Below are 13,239 nucleotides of genomic sequence, written 5' to 3' on the forward strand. Positions count from 1 at the left end.
TCCAATTAATCGATACAGCTTTACATTCATCCTTTATTTCTGCTCAGTAATTATTGCTGTTCACCATTTTCATTAAGTAACCAAACCTTGTGGATGGATTCACTCGAGGGAAGAAAGAACCCTGTTTTAATGTCAAATATCAAAGATAAAGCTTACTTTATGAAAGAAGAAAATTTGTTGCGAAACAGTAACTACAGTTCTTTAGTTACATTTACTAAACTGAATGGCTCTCGTATACTTGAGATGCCTAATGATATTAAGGGCAGTGGTCAAGATCATTGGCTAAAAAATATAAATGGTTTGCACATAATAAAACTAATTCTGGACCATCCGACATGAACCCAATTTCGTAAATGGCTTGCACATGCGGAAAGGAAATACCAATCATTTAGGATCTGGAAGGTTAAAGATCAAGATCACCACAGCTGATTTAATAATTTAAACAATAAATTATTTCCATTCAAGTTCAGCACCAAACTATGAAGATGGTCCGCACATAAAGCATGTAAGAGTTCTCTAATGTTGGGTTGAAAAGGAAAAATGTCAGGGTGAGTGTGACTCAACGAAAAATGGGTTTTGCTGAATAATGTTTGTTCTGGACTAAATTACTTTGCCAAACTTTGCAGCTGGTTTGCAGTTAAGCCAATAAATAAATCTGTAGCTTCTGGAATCTATAATAGATAACATAATGGTAAGTCATAAAAAATAATCTTCATTCAAAACTGCATACCTTGAGCAAAGCCTGAGGTAAGTGAAAGCTGCTGGTGGAAAATCTCCATGGTTACCCATACTCAACTAATACTTGCATGTAACTATTAAATATTAGGTTGGCGTGTAATGTGTCATTCGTGGTAACCTTACTGATAATTTCAGATTTCGAAACAACAATGATTATTCAAGTTGCATTTATCTTGTGCTGTGAGCATTTTTTATGCCAGTCAGAGGTTAACCAAGCTCCTTGCAAGGAAAAACATTACATCTTTTTTTGCAAATGGTGATATGATACATCCCTTTCATTTAAATGAATTGAAATAACACTATTCTAGTTTCATCATACATATGGTCGAATAAAACTTGTAATTTAAAATAAAGTTTCAAATTTCAACATATGGTTTGCCATAGAATATTTACCATGTGCATCCAAAGATGAAAGGACCTTGGTAATTTGTTACAGATGGAGAAAGACTAGCTGTTCAGGCAACTGTCCAAGGTAGTTTCAAGGTTGTCGTTGAACTACTGAAGAGAGGTTGTGTTGGAAATACACCAATGCATGCAGCTGTTATGATTGCTGTACAGGCAAATGTGGGTATGTATATTCAAATAAGCTGTTGAATCATGCCTGCATGTAAGCTTTAATACTAGTGATAAACAACCTGCTATTATTTTGCTGAAATTTGTACTGATATGATAATTAATCTCCTAGATTCCCTCCTCCAATTAGCAGTTGGAAGCTTAGAAGAAAACGAAAAATCATTGCAGATGCCTTGTTGTTTTTTTATTTGGAACGTTTTCCATTCTTTTCTTGGACATCATGGAGTATAATACTTGTTGCTAGGTGAGCAATGTTTTTGCTGAATCAAGTATCTTGGTCATACTCACACAGTTATATTCCCCAGTCCTCATGTTGTTTTTCATTTATTATTGTCTCTGTTTATATCTTTGTTGCAAACGCTATGTTTTTATGTGGAGGAAGAAAAACATATATATGAATCATTGGTATAAAATGAACCTAAAATAAGACTTCCGCCCCAAGAAAAGAGTCAATCTGTGTTTTTCATGCTTCGGTATTCCATTTGATCTTAAAAATTGACTACTGTTCATAAAGGGTCCATCTCTGTTTTTATGTCGCAATAGCAATTATGCAGGAGAAACAATTGGACATTTATATGAGGTAGTGAGACTAGGAAATACCAAACAATGAGCACAAGATGCTTTTGGGCACATTTTTCAATGCTGCCTACTGCTGAAGACAGTAATACATTTCAAATCAGCAGCATGGAATCACTTAAATGTTCTCAGAGGAATACAAAGGGCAAGCTGACATACATACATACATACATACATAAAATTGTTATCGCAATCAACCAGAAAGAAGCATCTGAAACAAATGAAATCTAGTTAAGTAAATATGAACCTTCTGTTTCTTTGTCTAATGTATAAAAAACAACTTTATAGTTGTTTTTTTTATATACATTTGTGTTTAGGCTTTTGATTTAGTATTAATTACAGTTTAAAAGTTAGAAGTAAATGGAAATAAATGAAATTAATCAAGATCTGCTTTTATTTTAACAAGTAAGAAAAATTTATGCGTGAACTTTCTAACACTTATATTTATCTTGGCCTTTTCCAGATAATTTGACTCTGCTGGAAAGATTGCTTTGTCAATTTGATGAAGACCCTGTGAAATTTGATTTCTTAAATCCCTCACAAGTTGATGCTGAAGGAAATGGCCTGTTCCACCTACTTGCTAAATGCAAATTTAGCAACAACGTCTTGAAGGCCATACAAATGCTTTGTGCACAAAATCTTGATCCCAGAGTACGTAATTATCAGGGCAAACTACCAGTGCATTATATAAGACATGCAAACGATAAACGAACACAATTCCTCTATATTGATGTCTCTACAGATGAACCCAAACTGGAATCTGATTCCACAAAAACAACATCTGGTGTCAATGCAAAAGTAGTACCGATAAAAAATGAGGAAGAAACAAAAGCGAATATCAGAAAGCCAGTAAAATCTTCAACAGGGATAAATAATCGAGAACTAATTGAAAAAATGATAAACGTTCTAAAGAAAAGAACAAGCGAAGCTTTTGAGAAACCCCTCGCAGGGATGACAAGTGCATGCACAGAATCAAAATTGGAGACAACAGAGGTAGATGTTGGATCTTCTGTCAGGAAACAAGAAAGGAGCAAGTCTGAGAATACTGTAGATAGATTTGTTGTGGAGGCAAATAAAGGTGATGAAAATAATGAGTCAGAGGATGAAAATGAAGAAACATTTAATGAGACGATTGAAAAGACTACAATTGATGCATCGGTATGTACATATTAGTGCAACATTCAGCACTACTTACAGTAAATTATTTATTTTGTGATTATGATTTTGTTCTTGACCTAAAACTTCTCCACTATGTACAACCCCATTGCCTGATAAAACAGTGCAAATTCATTTTATGTGTTGGATACAGTTGAGATAATGCTGCTTGCCTTGTTTACTGTTTGTTTCAGATGTTAGCATCTACACACTAATGACGTGTTTCATTTTGCTGCTTATGATATCGTCCTTTGTCCTTTGGCATAATATTTTGTCTATCTAAAAATTTGATAGGCCAGACAAAAACAAACTTAGCACATATCAGTTTTAAGTATTACCTATCTTCCATTAACTAAAGCATCTTTTTCTAAAATCGTTCATTAATTTAATCTAAAATGTGATTTACTAATGTCAACCAATGGTAAATATTAGTTCGAATTTGACAGAAAACATTCAAACATAACTTAAATTTGTACAAACAATGCAGGTTATCAGTAAAACAATAACATTCAATCTTTATTGCAAATGCTGAACAGACGTGCTCCAAATTTGACTGACCACTTTTTGAAATGAAAGCTATTAAATTTGTACATATGAATATTTATTTGCTGTCAGTTATGGCTACTGGGACTAAATATGGAAAACTTGCTAAGCATTTTCAGAGGGGACGTTAAACTTTGTGCACATAGTTGTTACATTGTCTAATATATATATATATATATATATATATATATATATATATATATATATATATATATAAAGAGAGATAGAGAGAGAGAATCATAAATATACACCAGTTAGAAAGGAATGTTCTTTCCTTGGATTATATAAAAGAATGTTTGATAATAATAGGCAGAATTAATATTTTAATACAAATATTACTATCATACATGTTAGAGAATTTTTAATTCGTACTCAATGGAGATTTGTAAATCCATATTTGGGTCATCGATATCCACCATTAAGATTTGCTCAGAATGTCCTATCTGGGCAAATATGAAAATGGTTATTCCAGTGATAACTCGGTTTTCAGACAATATGACATGCCAGGCTGCTAACATTTCATGTTGTGGGGACACATCAATACCGCATTTTGGGATGTCAGCACAGAACGGTTCCCTCTGTAATGTTCATCAAATCAGTCGAGATAAATACTATAATAGATGTATTTCAATCATGGCCAAATACACTGTATAGAAAGGACATGTTCATTCTAACGTAATTTACATTATGCTCAAATCATATAACCTCTGCCTAATGGTTTCAAATATTTCTGGGCAGAAAGATCAAGTCATCATTTATATATCCACGTTCTAAAAATCATGAAGAAATCTGATCTATTAGTGGATTGTGTTCCATAGTACGAGCTAATTCAAGCAAAAATTGTCTCTTCGTCCCTTTGTAATCAAACAAATATGCAACGGCTGAATTGACCAATTGTGGGTCCTTTTTCTGGCAAAGTTGAATTCACTCTGGTAATTTCAGCGACATGTCGAAACGCATAGGCTGTCGGCACTATTTAGAATGGTTTAGATGCATACGCATTACCTTCATCCCCCTCTTATCCCAAAGAACTGACAAAGTAATCAATATGCCAACAGGTTCTGATCACTCTCCTCAAGTGGAATGACATATTTACCAATAATATAATAAGCTTGACACTAGAAATTCCAAACAATACCTTGATATCCCCTCACCTTCTGAAGTAACCATGTGTAATCGGAACCCAGAGTTTAGACATACCTTTGTATATGAAGCAATTTCTTAGGAGCAGATAATATTTAGAACACCTAATGGACAAAAGTGCCTGATTTGACAGCAATGAATAAAGCATCCATTTTAGCAATGTCTAAATCCTCGTTCACTCACGTTTCTTGTAAAACCCTCACACTGGGAAATGTAGTTTTATAAGATCGACCTGAGAATACCTTTACACGTTCCCACATACCTTAGTGTGTCTTGTAGCAGCAGCATATTTAGCATCCTTGCCATGAGCTTTGTAACAGTGCACTCACTCGTCTTGTGCATGATCTACAAGGGGTTGGTACATACCTTCCTCTATAAGCCACATCTGGGCAAAATAAAATGACAATCAAGCCTTTATCTTTCATAAAATTTGAATCTGTTGTACACACATACATATGCATGCATGCACGCACGCACGCACACACACACACACACATACATATATCTTTCGCAGATTGACAGAAAAATAACACCATATCACTATTTATATTATTATTTCCAATATAATATTTGGGTAAAAATAATTATTGGATTGAAAGAAAATAAAATGTCTAGACTCAAATGAAAATAGCACTCACAATGAAATGTTCAATACCATATGTAGATGAATTTGTTATGTTTGTGTTAGTTTTTTTGTAAGTTAAAAACTGTAATGAAAGAAGGGTGATTAAGCTTTCACTGTAGCTGCACCCTGTGAAAGACAGCGTGCTGACATTAGAGAGAAACTTGATACAAATGGGAAGTGTAACACTGAAGATTACACTTTAGTAGCTACACTAATGATCTAACAGGCAGGGAACACGCAGGTAAGATATTTATCAGAGAGGGTCAGTAAGCAGGAAACACTTATTCTGGACTTATCACATTATGTGAAATTCGAAACACGAAAGAAGCACTCTCCTGAATATATCAAAGTTATTCACAGTCTTACAAAGGAATAAGTGAACTAAGCATTTTAAGATAAATTAATAAATAAAAACTACAATGTTAGTTTGAAATCATTCCAAAGTTAAATTTAGTCCGAATATCTTTAATAACATCCCATTTAGCCACTGCGTTGACTTTAGTGACAAGTGTACGACATGTCATTAGTGGATCATGAATTTGCTTATATTTATAATATTCAAAATGAATTTAAGATCAATACGACTGATTTGTAAAAATAAAAACTTTTATAAATTATTTTGCCATGAAAAGTGAAAAAACCATGCTAATAACATGGCAGAGCACAAATATATTAAACCCATACCAGTAATACTGTTCACTTCAGTAGCTTGATAATGATGAAGACATCTGTAAATTGGCTGTTTACATCGGTAAATTGGCTGGGTACATCAGTAAATTGGCTGGGTACATCAGTGAATTGGCTAGGTACATGGGTACATATGTACATCAGTACATTGGCTGTGTACATCAGTAAATTGGCTTTGTACATCAGTAAATTGGCTAGATACATCAGTAAATTGGCTGGGTACATCATTAAATTGGTTTTGTCCATCATTAAATTGTCTGGGTACATCAGTAAATTGGCTGGGTACATCAGTACATTGGCTGGCTATGTCAGTAAATTGGATGAGTACATCAGTAAAATAGCTTCGTACGTCAGTAAATTGGTTTTGTACGTCAGTAAATTGGCCGGGTACATCAGTAAATTGTCTGGGTACATCAGTAAATTCGCTAGGTACATGGGTACATATGTACATCAGTAAATTGGCTGAGTATGTCAGTAAATTGGCTGGGTACATCAGTATATTGGCTGGGTACATCAGTAAATTGGCTGCGTACATGGGTACATATGTACATCAGTAAATTGTTTGTGTACATCAGTAAATTGGCTGGGTACATCAGTAAATTTGCTGGGTACATCAGTAAATGGGCTGGGTACATCAGTAAATTGGCTTTGTAAATGGCTGCAATCATTACCTTGGCTGGTTACATTTGTACGTCAGTAAATTGGCTGGGTACATGGGTACATCATTAACTTGGCTGGTTACATTTGTACGTCAGTAAATTGGCTGGGTACATCAGTGAACTGACTACAGTGATGGATTTATGACTACTCATAAAGGTGAGCTATCCGGATGGGAACATTTTCATTCCGAGATGACGGTTGTCTCCTGTCCCTCACGCCACTCAGTGTAATTTTCCATGTAAAGAAACATACTCTCGAATTTGCTTAGCTTTTTCCATTTGTTTTGTTCCTTGCTTCCAGTGCAGTATATTTAAGGTTATACTGCCTGCAATCACATGATGCAACTGGCTTCAGCGCGGAAAAATGATGTAGTTACTAATTTGAAGCACCATAAAACACTTTAATACCCTCTGATTATGTTGACTGAATTTCATAACTTTGTGAACTTAATGAACATGTTATGCTATATAGAATCAGGATTAAACAGATTAATAAACTAAGGCTTCTAAAGAGCCCAGTCAGCATCAAGCTTGATCGGTTCACATTCAATATTTAAAGTTTGTGGAGTTGTATACATCTGTGCTATCTCCCAATGCTAAAATCACACAATTGTTGCAACCAAAATATCACGGAATTTCAGTGGATGAAGTCAAGACCAGAGGATATGGATATACATTTTGCCCTTTCTGTAAAACTGATTTTCCATTCTTCTACTGTGTCAAGAATTATATTATTATGTCTCCTATTTAAGAATAATAAACACAGGTCATCACTGAAATCCATGCTTACAAAATAAACAACAAATGTAGATACAGTTATTTATGCAGAGGTAATCTTTGTGAATTTTAGAGCGGAACAAAATTTCCCATTTAGGGTAGCAGATCACTTTCCAGATGTAGCCGGACTAACGTTCAACGACACAGAAATCATACATTCTCATACACATGGGCAATAACATACAAAAGTACTTGCATGGCGACCCAAGCTTTTGGTCCTTATTGGGATAACAGTTTGTGCTAAAGACATGTGAGAAAATGTAAAATTTGCCATTCTTATTGAAAATCCTCCCTATTTTGAAGTAAAAACCAAATGTTTCAAATGTCCCCGTTTGTCATTAGCTGAGTGCACAGCTGTCACTTTTCTTTTTTACAATTGCTATCATTCATTGGTTTCTCTGCATTGCCTTGTTCTCAATGTTAGTAATCCTTGCATATTTAAACGTCGATGGTTATTCAGTGGAAGAAAACTCGTATTATTTATAAGTGGTGATTAAAAGTTACAACTGCATTATTAGGTACTTGGCATTTCAGACAAATTTTCAGTTAGTTTGATTAATTGTCACAACGCTACTATGTCTTTCAGGTATTTGATCATTTGGCCTGGGAGGTGGAATGCACGTTTGAGTTTTGGAAGAAGATGCGGGACAAGCACATTACACCAGACATGAAGTTACGGATTATTCAGAGGATCCAACTTTTGGCCAGTGGAGAATGGCAGCCACGCCTGTGTAAAAAGTTGACAAATGTGCCACCTGATCTGCAGCTTTATGAATCGAAAGTGTCCAAAGGTATTTTGCACCAAGTACTGTTTTCTTTTCATGAGAAATTCTTTTCATCCTTTTGTCAGAAATGTACAATTATTCTCAATTTTGAAAATTTGAAAGATGATTTTTTTATCACTGGCATCTAACCATTGCTTTTTGATTAAATCAAGTCGAAGCATTATCTAAACATCATTGGTACATCAATTTAACAAAAAGAAGTTATGATATTCTTCTCAGAGTCATTCTGTCCTATTATGAATGAATTGGACAGTATTTTAGTTAATAGGTCTTTCAAATTTGTGCAATGGATGTGAAACCTTTACACTACTCCCTCGCTAATCCGCGCCAATATCTTGCAAACCGGATTTCAGTATGATAAAACCATTGACTCACGTGCACAGATATACTAGTTGGTCCTAATTCAAAATATTTCTGCTAGAATATCCATTGTAGCCAAAACAATCCATTTTTTTTAAACGTTCTTATAGTATCTAACTGGTCCTAAATAAAAATGGCATAAATTTCTGCTAAATATCTCCATCATAGTTGACATCTCGAAAATAGTATCTAAACTAATCTAAATTGGGTGTCTAAATCTACATGTTTTTCAACAGTGGACTTCTTGTGATAATTAATTGGTCTTGAAATGAAAATGGTTCCAATCGTACACCCACATCTGTCCTGAACATATTGATGTTGTGTTAATCCCCTTGGGTGGATAGTCATATTGAAATGGCTTTTAACCAAGTGACTACTAATGATGTCTGACTGTCCCTAAATGAAACTGCTGCAACCTGACATCTATCCATATCTATTTTGTAATTGGTGTTCATTTGCTTTAAAGCTGGCAAAACAAATGAAGACATGGACATTAAATGGTTAAACTGCTTAGCAAATTTCTATCACACAGAACATCTAACATTCACATATTTCAAATGTTGAAATTTAAATTTTAAAAAATCTGTTTAAGTTAATGCATTACAAAATAGAAATATATAAATAAATTATATATGCCTGTATACTGAAAAAGGACTGCATTATTTTGTGAAAGATGATAAGGCACTGATGACATTGTGAAATTTAAAGTAATAACTCTAATACATACCTATTTATCAGATGATGGCTTTCTTTGGATAACGTCTGGGGGCTTAAATAAATTTCTACTCCTGAAGAAAAAGTCGTAATAGCTTGGGATTTTCACCAGAAAACTTCATATAATGTATAGCTGGTTTTAACAAAATGGGTACTTGCAAACTTTACATATGATATTGATATCACTTCTACCATCTTGAGAATGTTGGTATTGCTATGCGTTCTGAGTGTATGGTCGTATTAGCATGGTGTTTACTAAACATGAAAAGACTTGTTGTGATGTGTTGTTGGCAGTAATATCAAATTATTTCCTTTTGATGTCTACTAAAGGCACTACTACCAATATCTTGGAATGGTTAGAACTACTACTCTATAATTCATGAGCATATCATGGAGTTTTTACAAAAAAAGACTTTTTAAGATGTCTAAATGGTTTTAAGTTAGCGATCGTATTGAACGTCTGCTCTGTTTGAACAAAAGTCTAAATTAGTGTCTAAATAAAAGTGATTTAAATTTAGCCGTCAGTTTGACTACTGTAACAATGAACATCTTGAATATATTATCTTCACTCCTTTAAATTAATGACTACATAAACATTGGATTTTCTGTAGTACACTTTTCATGATACCTATTTGGTACTAAACATGAAAATGATGCCAATCGTGCCTCCAATATGTCAACAATTATCAGAGCAGTCTTGAACATATTGCAGCTTTTAATACCCTGAGTAGATGACGAGTAGCTAATTTTAAATTCTTAGTATTGCTGAAGAATAAATTAGTAAAAAAAGAAATGGTTTCTTGTAATTCCTGTCTATTAAATTGCCCAGCAAAGTGCCAGTCTGATCAAAGTAATCTTATTATAAAGTTAGTAAAGAAATGAAGAGTTAAATATTGATGTTACAGTAAAACTGTTTAGTGAAACCTCCATCCCCAATAACAATAATATAATATTCAATATGGTACAATTTCCAAATTTGTGTTCACGTTAATGTATTATTAAACTGAAATATATAAATAAATCATATAGACCTTTATACCGAAACAAGATTGTCTTGTCGTTATGTTTAATGACAAAGCATTGAGAATATAATGAAGTTGAAAGGACAAAGAAACTAGATGTTATAAATACTCACTCACTCAGTTGGCCATGCCAGATTTGTTTTGACAATGTTTGAGAACTTAATGATTACCATCTCTGAAGAATAATACGTGTACTTTGAAGACTTGAAATGGTCCTAATAATTTGTAGCAACATTATACAATACACTCATACATTTTAGTAACTCACCCTTTTTTCTGTCCATTTAGCTTGCTAATATCCAGATCTTGTATTCCGAACATTGCAGTTGTTTTATGCCAGTTGTATTTGTTGGTGCAACTAATTTGGAATTGTGCTTAATCATTGCCATACACTGTCATTGAAAAAGGTTGTGCTGGTAACTAAAACAATGTTTTGAAGAACATGTCAGTGCAAATATAGTGATGGCATCGGCTACAGTAGTTCATGAGTGTAATTGTAGTTGGTAGTTAAACCTTTCCATCAATAACTGGAGCGCGGAATAGAAACTTCATCACCGTTGGTGGCAAAATCAGGACGAATTTCCGGTCGAAATTTAGAAACAGGCTCCAGAACCCCACTCCGTCCGATAGATTAGTATCATGGATTCAAACTGGGGTGCGCCTCTAGAAACTAAGGATTAACCCATCATGGCCCGTAATCTTGGGAAGAATCTTTCTTTCATATCATCAATCTTTAAAATGTTCTCTGGTTTTCTTGTACTAACATAGTGGAAACTGTATAAAGCATACGTTTATACACCAGACATTAAGCATGCATGTATATTCAACCTTTTTTCTTGGAAGTATATAACTTTCTCGGTCGGACGACTTTCTTTGGTGGTCATATTCAGATTTCACATTCCATTTAACACTAATATCATGGACGACAGCCTGCATTCACCAGTCTCGTTTGATTTGTTGGTATATACCCCAAGTAGGTATCAACATTCACTGCGCAAAGATTCCTGTTCACTGATTTTTCTTCTACATGGCTGGTTAATCTCTAAAAATTTGTTCTCCAAGATCAGTTTTGATATATGTTGACACCTGCATTAACTAATCTAGAAGACAATTTATTTACAAGCATATGATGCCAAATATTGAATATTCAGTAGTAGGCAAATTAGGACATGTATTGGTCCTATCTGTATTTCTTCGCTGATTGGTTTTGTTTAGGAGGTAAACGGCTGTTCACCGCCCACCATTCAGAGCTGCTGGACAGCTTTCATGAATACGCATTAGAAATTTGATCACTGAATATCACAATCTCATTTCATTTTCCTTGACCTTGGAAGTATATCAGTATATACATATATTTATTAATACTTCCATTTCTTTAACTGAATGCTAACATTTTCTTTGTGGTAAATAGGTTGTTTATTGTTTTGGTCTTTACATTTTTTCACTACTAACCACGTAAATATCTAGTGAGATTTATTTTGGTTGTAAAACCAACAATTAAGACTGAACCTAAAAGTCATATTCCTCTAAATTTATAAAATTAAAATGGAAACAATATTAAGTTAAAATAGCATACTTTCAATTCATTTTCACGATTGCGCATTTGACAAAAACTAAATAAATTTGAAAACGAAATAATAAAACCAAGGTCACATAGTTTGGATGTATAAATTTCGACACTGTTAAGAATGTTTTTTTTTTTTTTCATTTATAATTGTTAGGACTGCGTGCTCACATTAAACCAAGTAACGGAAATAAGCAAAATCAACAGTTTTGTAAAACTTAGCATAAAATTTAATTGTCAATGTTATAAAATAAAAAAGTAAGAGGAACTTATAGTGGTGTCCAAAATGATTCTGAAAAAGTTATATTCCAGTCTAAAAGAATCAGATGTTTCAAACACATTTCAACTCCTAAAATGTACAAGTCAGCCATCAGTCCAGATGTGTCAAAATGACATTGTCCAGGATGCCTTTGAATAAGTCACAATTGTCCCAAAATATTTTAGTGCAATTACCACTTTGTATTTCCAACCAATTATTCATACAGATGTTTGTTCTCACATGATATCTAAACAGAGTAGTAAATACGTCTGCAGACATGGTGTTTCAACAAGAACACTAGACGAATGAATGAAAAACATCCAGGTCAAGTACTGATGTACAAGCGTAAGAGGTGAAAACGCATTTGCAGCTACTAGCTATAGACATTTTGCAAATATCCCACATCGTAAAAGAATCTACCTAACCTGATCCATCTGATATGAAAGAGCCTAATTCTTCTAAGAACCCAGTGACTGACCTCTACAATGTAAAACAACCTCAAACTTGTAAACATATTTTAATAATAATATTACTATTAATGATTGTGTGCATCAACATATACGCCCATTTATAGAGTAATTATACATCTATTTATAGATCCTTTGCAATCTACACTCCTTAATATCTTATGATATAACCACATAATTTAGCTATCGATAATAACTACTATTTAGTCATGACTTAGAATTACACCAATGTAAATATACATAACTGTATAGAAAAGTGTCTAATAAATAGCATGATATAAAATGTTCTTCCTTAGAAAATGATGTTTATTTGCCCAGAACAATAATGGCATAATGATGCTGTTTGACTGTTAGCATTTAATATTCTCTATTATTAGCTGCTGGGATGAAGAAATGAAGATTGAACTGATAGACAATTGAAGTTGAAGATGTGGTGTCTTTACGGGTGCTTTATAATCGTTATAATATAATTTAAGTTAGCAAAAAGGAACGTCCTGATGGTATGAGGCAAGTGAAAAGTTTGCTTGTATCCAACTTAGTTAAAAATAGAAATCATCAAATATTCAGGCTGTTTGGGGGTTTAGTTTGGGTT

General features: G+C 33.7%; 1 protein-coding gene across 1 annotated transcript in view; it reads left to right on the forward strand.

Annotated features, from left to right (window-relative positions):
• The window catches only part of LOC149787099 (TPR and ankyrin repeat-containing protein 1-like), a 59,747-nt gene that overhangs the window by 4,036 nt on the left and 42,472 nt on the right, over positions 1–13,239 (forward strand). Inside the window, exons 2-4 of the mRNA XM_089976046.1 lie at positions 1,175–1,306; positions 2,351–3,045; positions 8,063–8,267. Of these exons, the coding sequence (XP_089832172.1) occupies positions 1,175–1,306; positions 2,351–3,045; positions 8,063–8,267 (1,032 nt within the window). The remainder of the gene's footprint in view (positions 1–1,174; positions 1,307–2,350; positions 3,046–8,062; positions 8,268–13,239) is intronic.

Source organism: Sinohyriopsis cumingii, chromosome 12 (assembly GCF_028554795.1).
Source record: "Sinohyriopsis cumingii isolate HCF-2022 chromosome 12, ASM2855479v2, whole genome shotgun sequence".
Taxonomy (NCBI): domain Eukaryota; kingdom Metazoa; phylum Mollusca; class Bivalvia; order Unionida; family Unionidae; genus Sinohyriopsis; species Sinohyriopsis cumingii.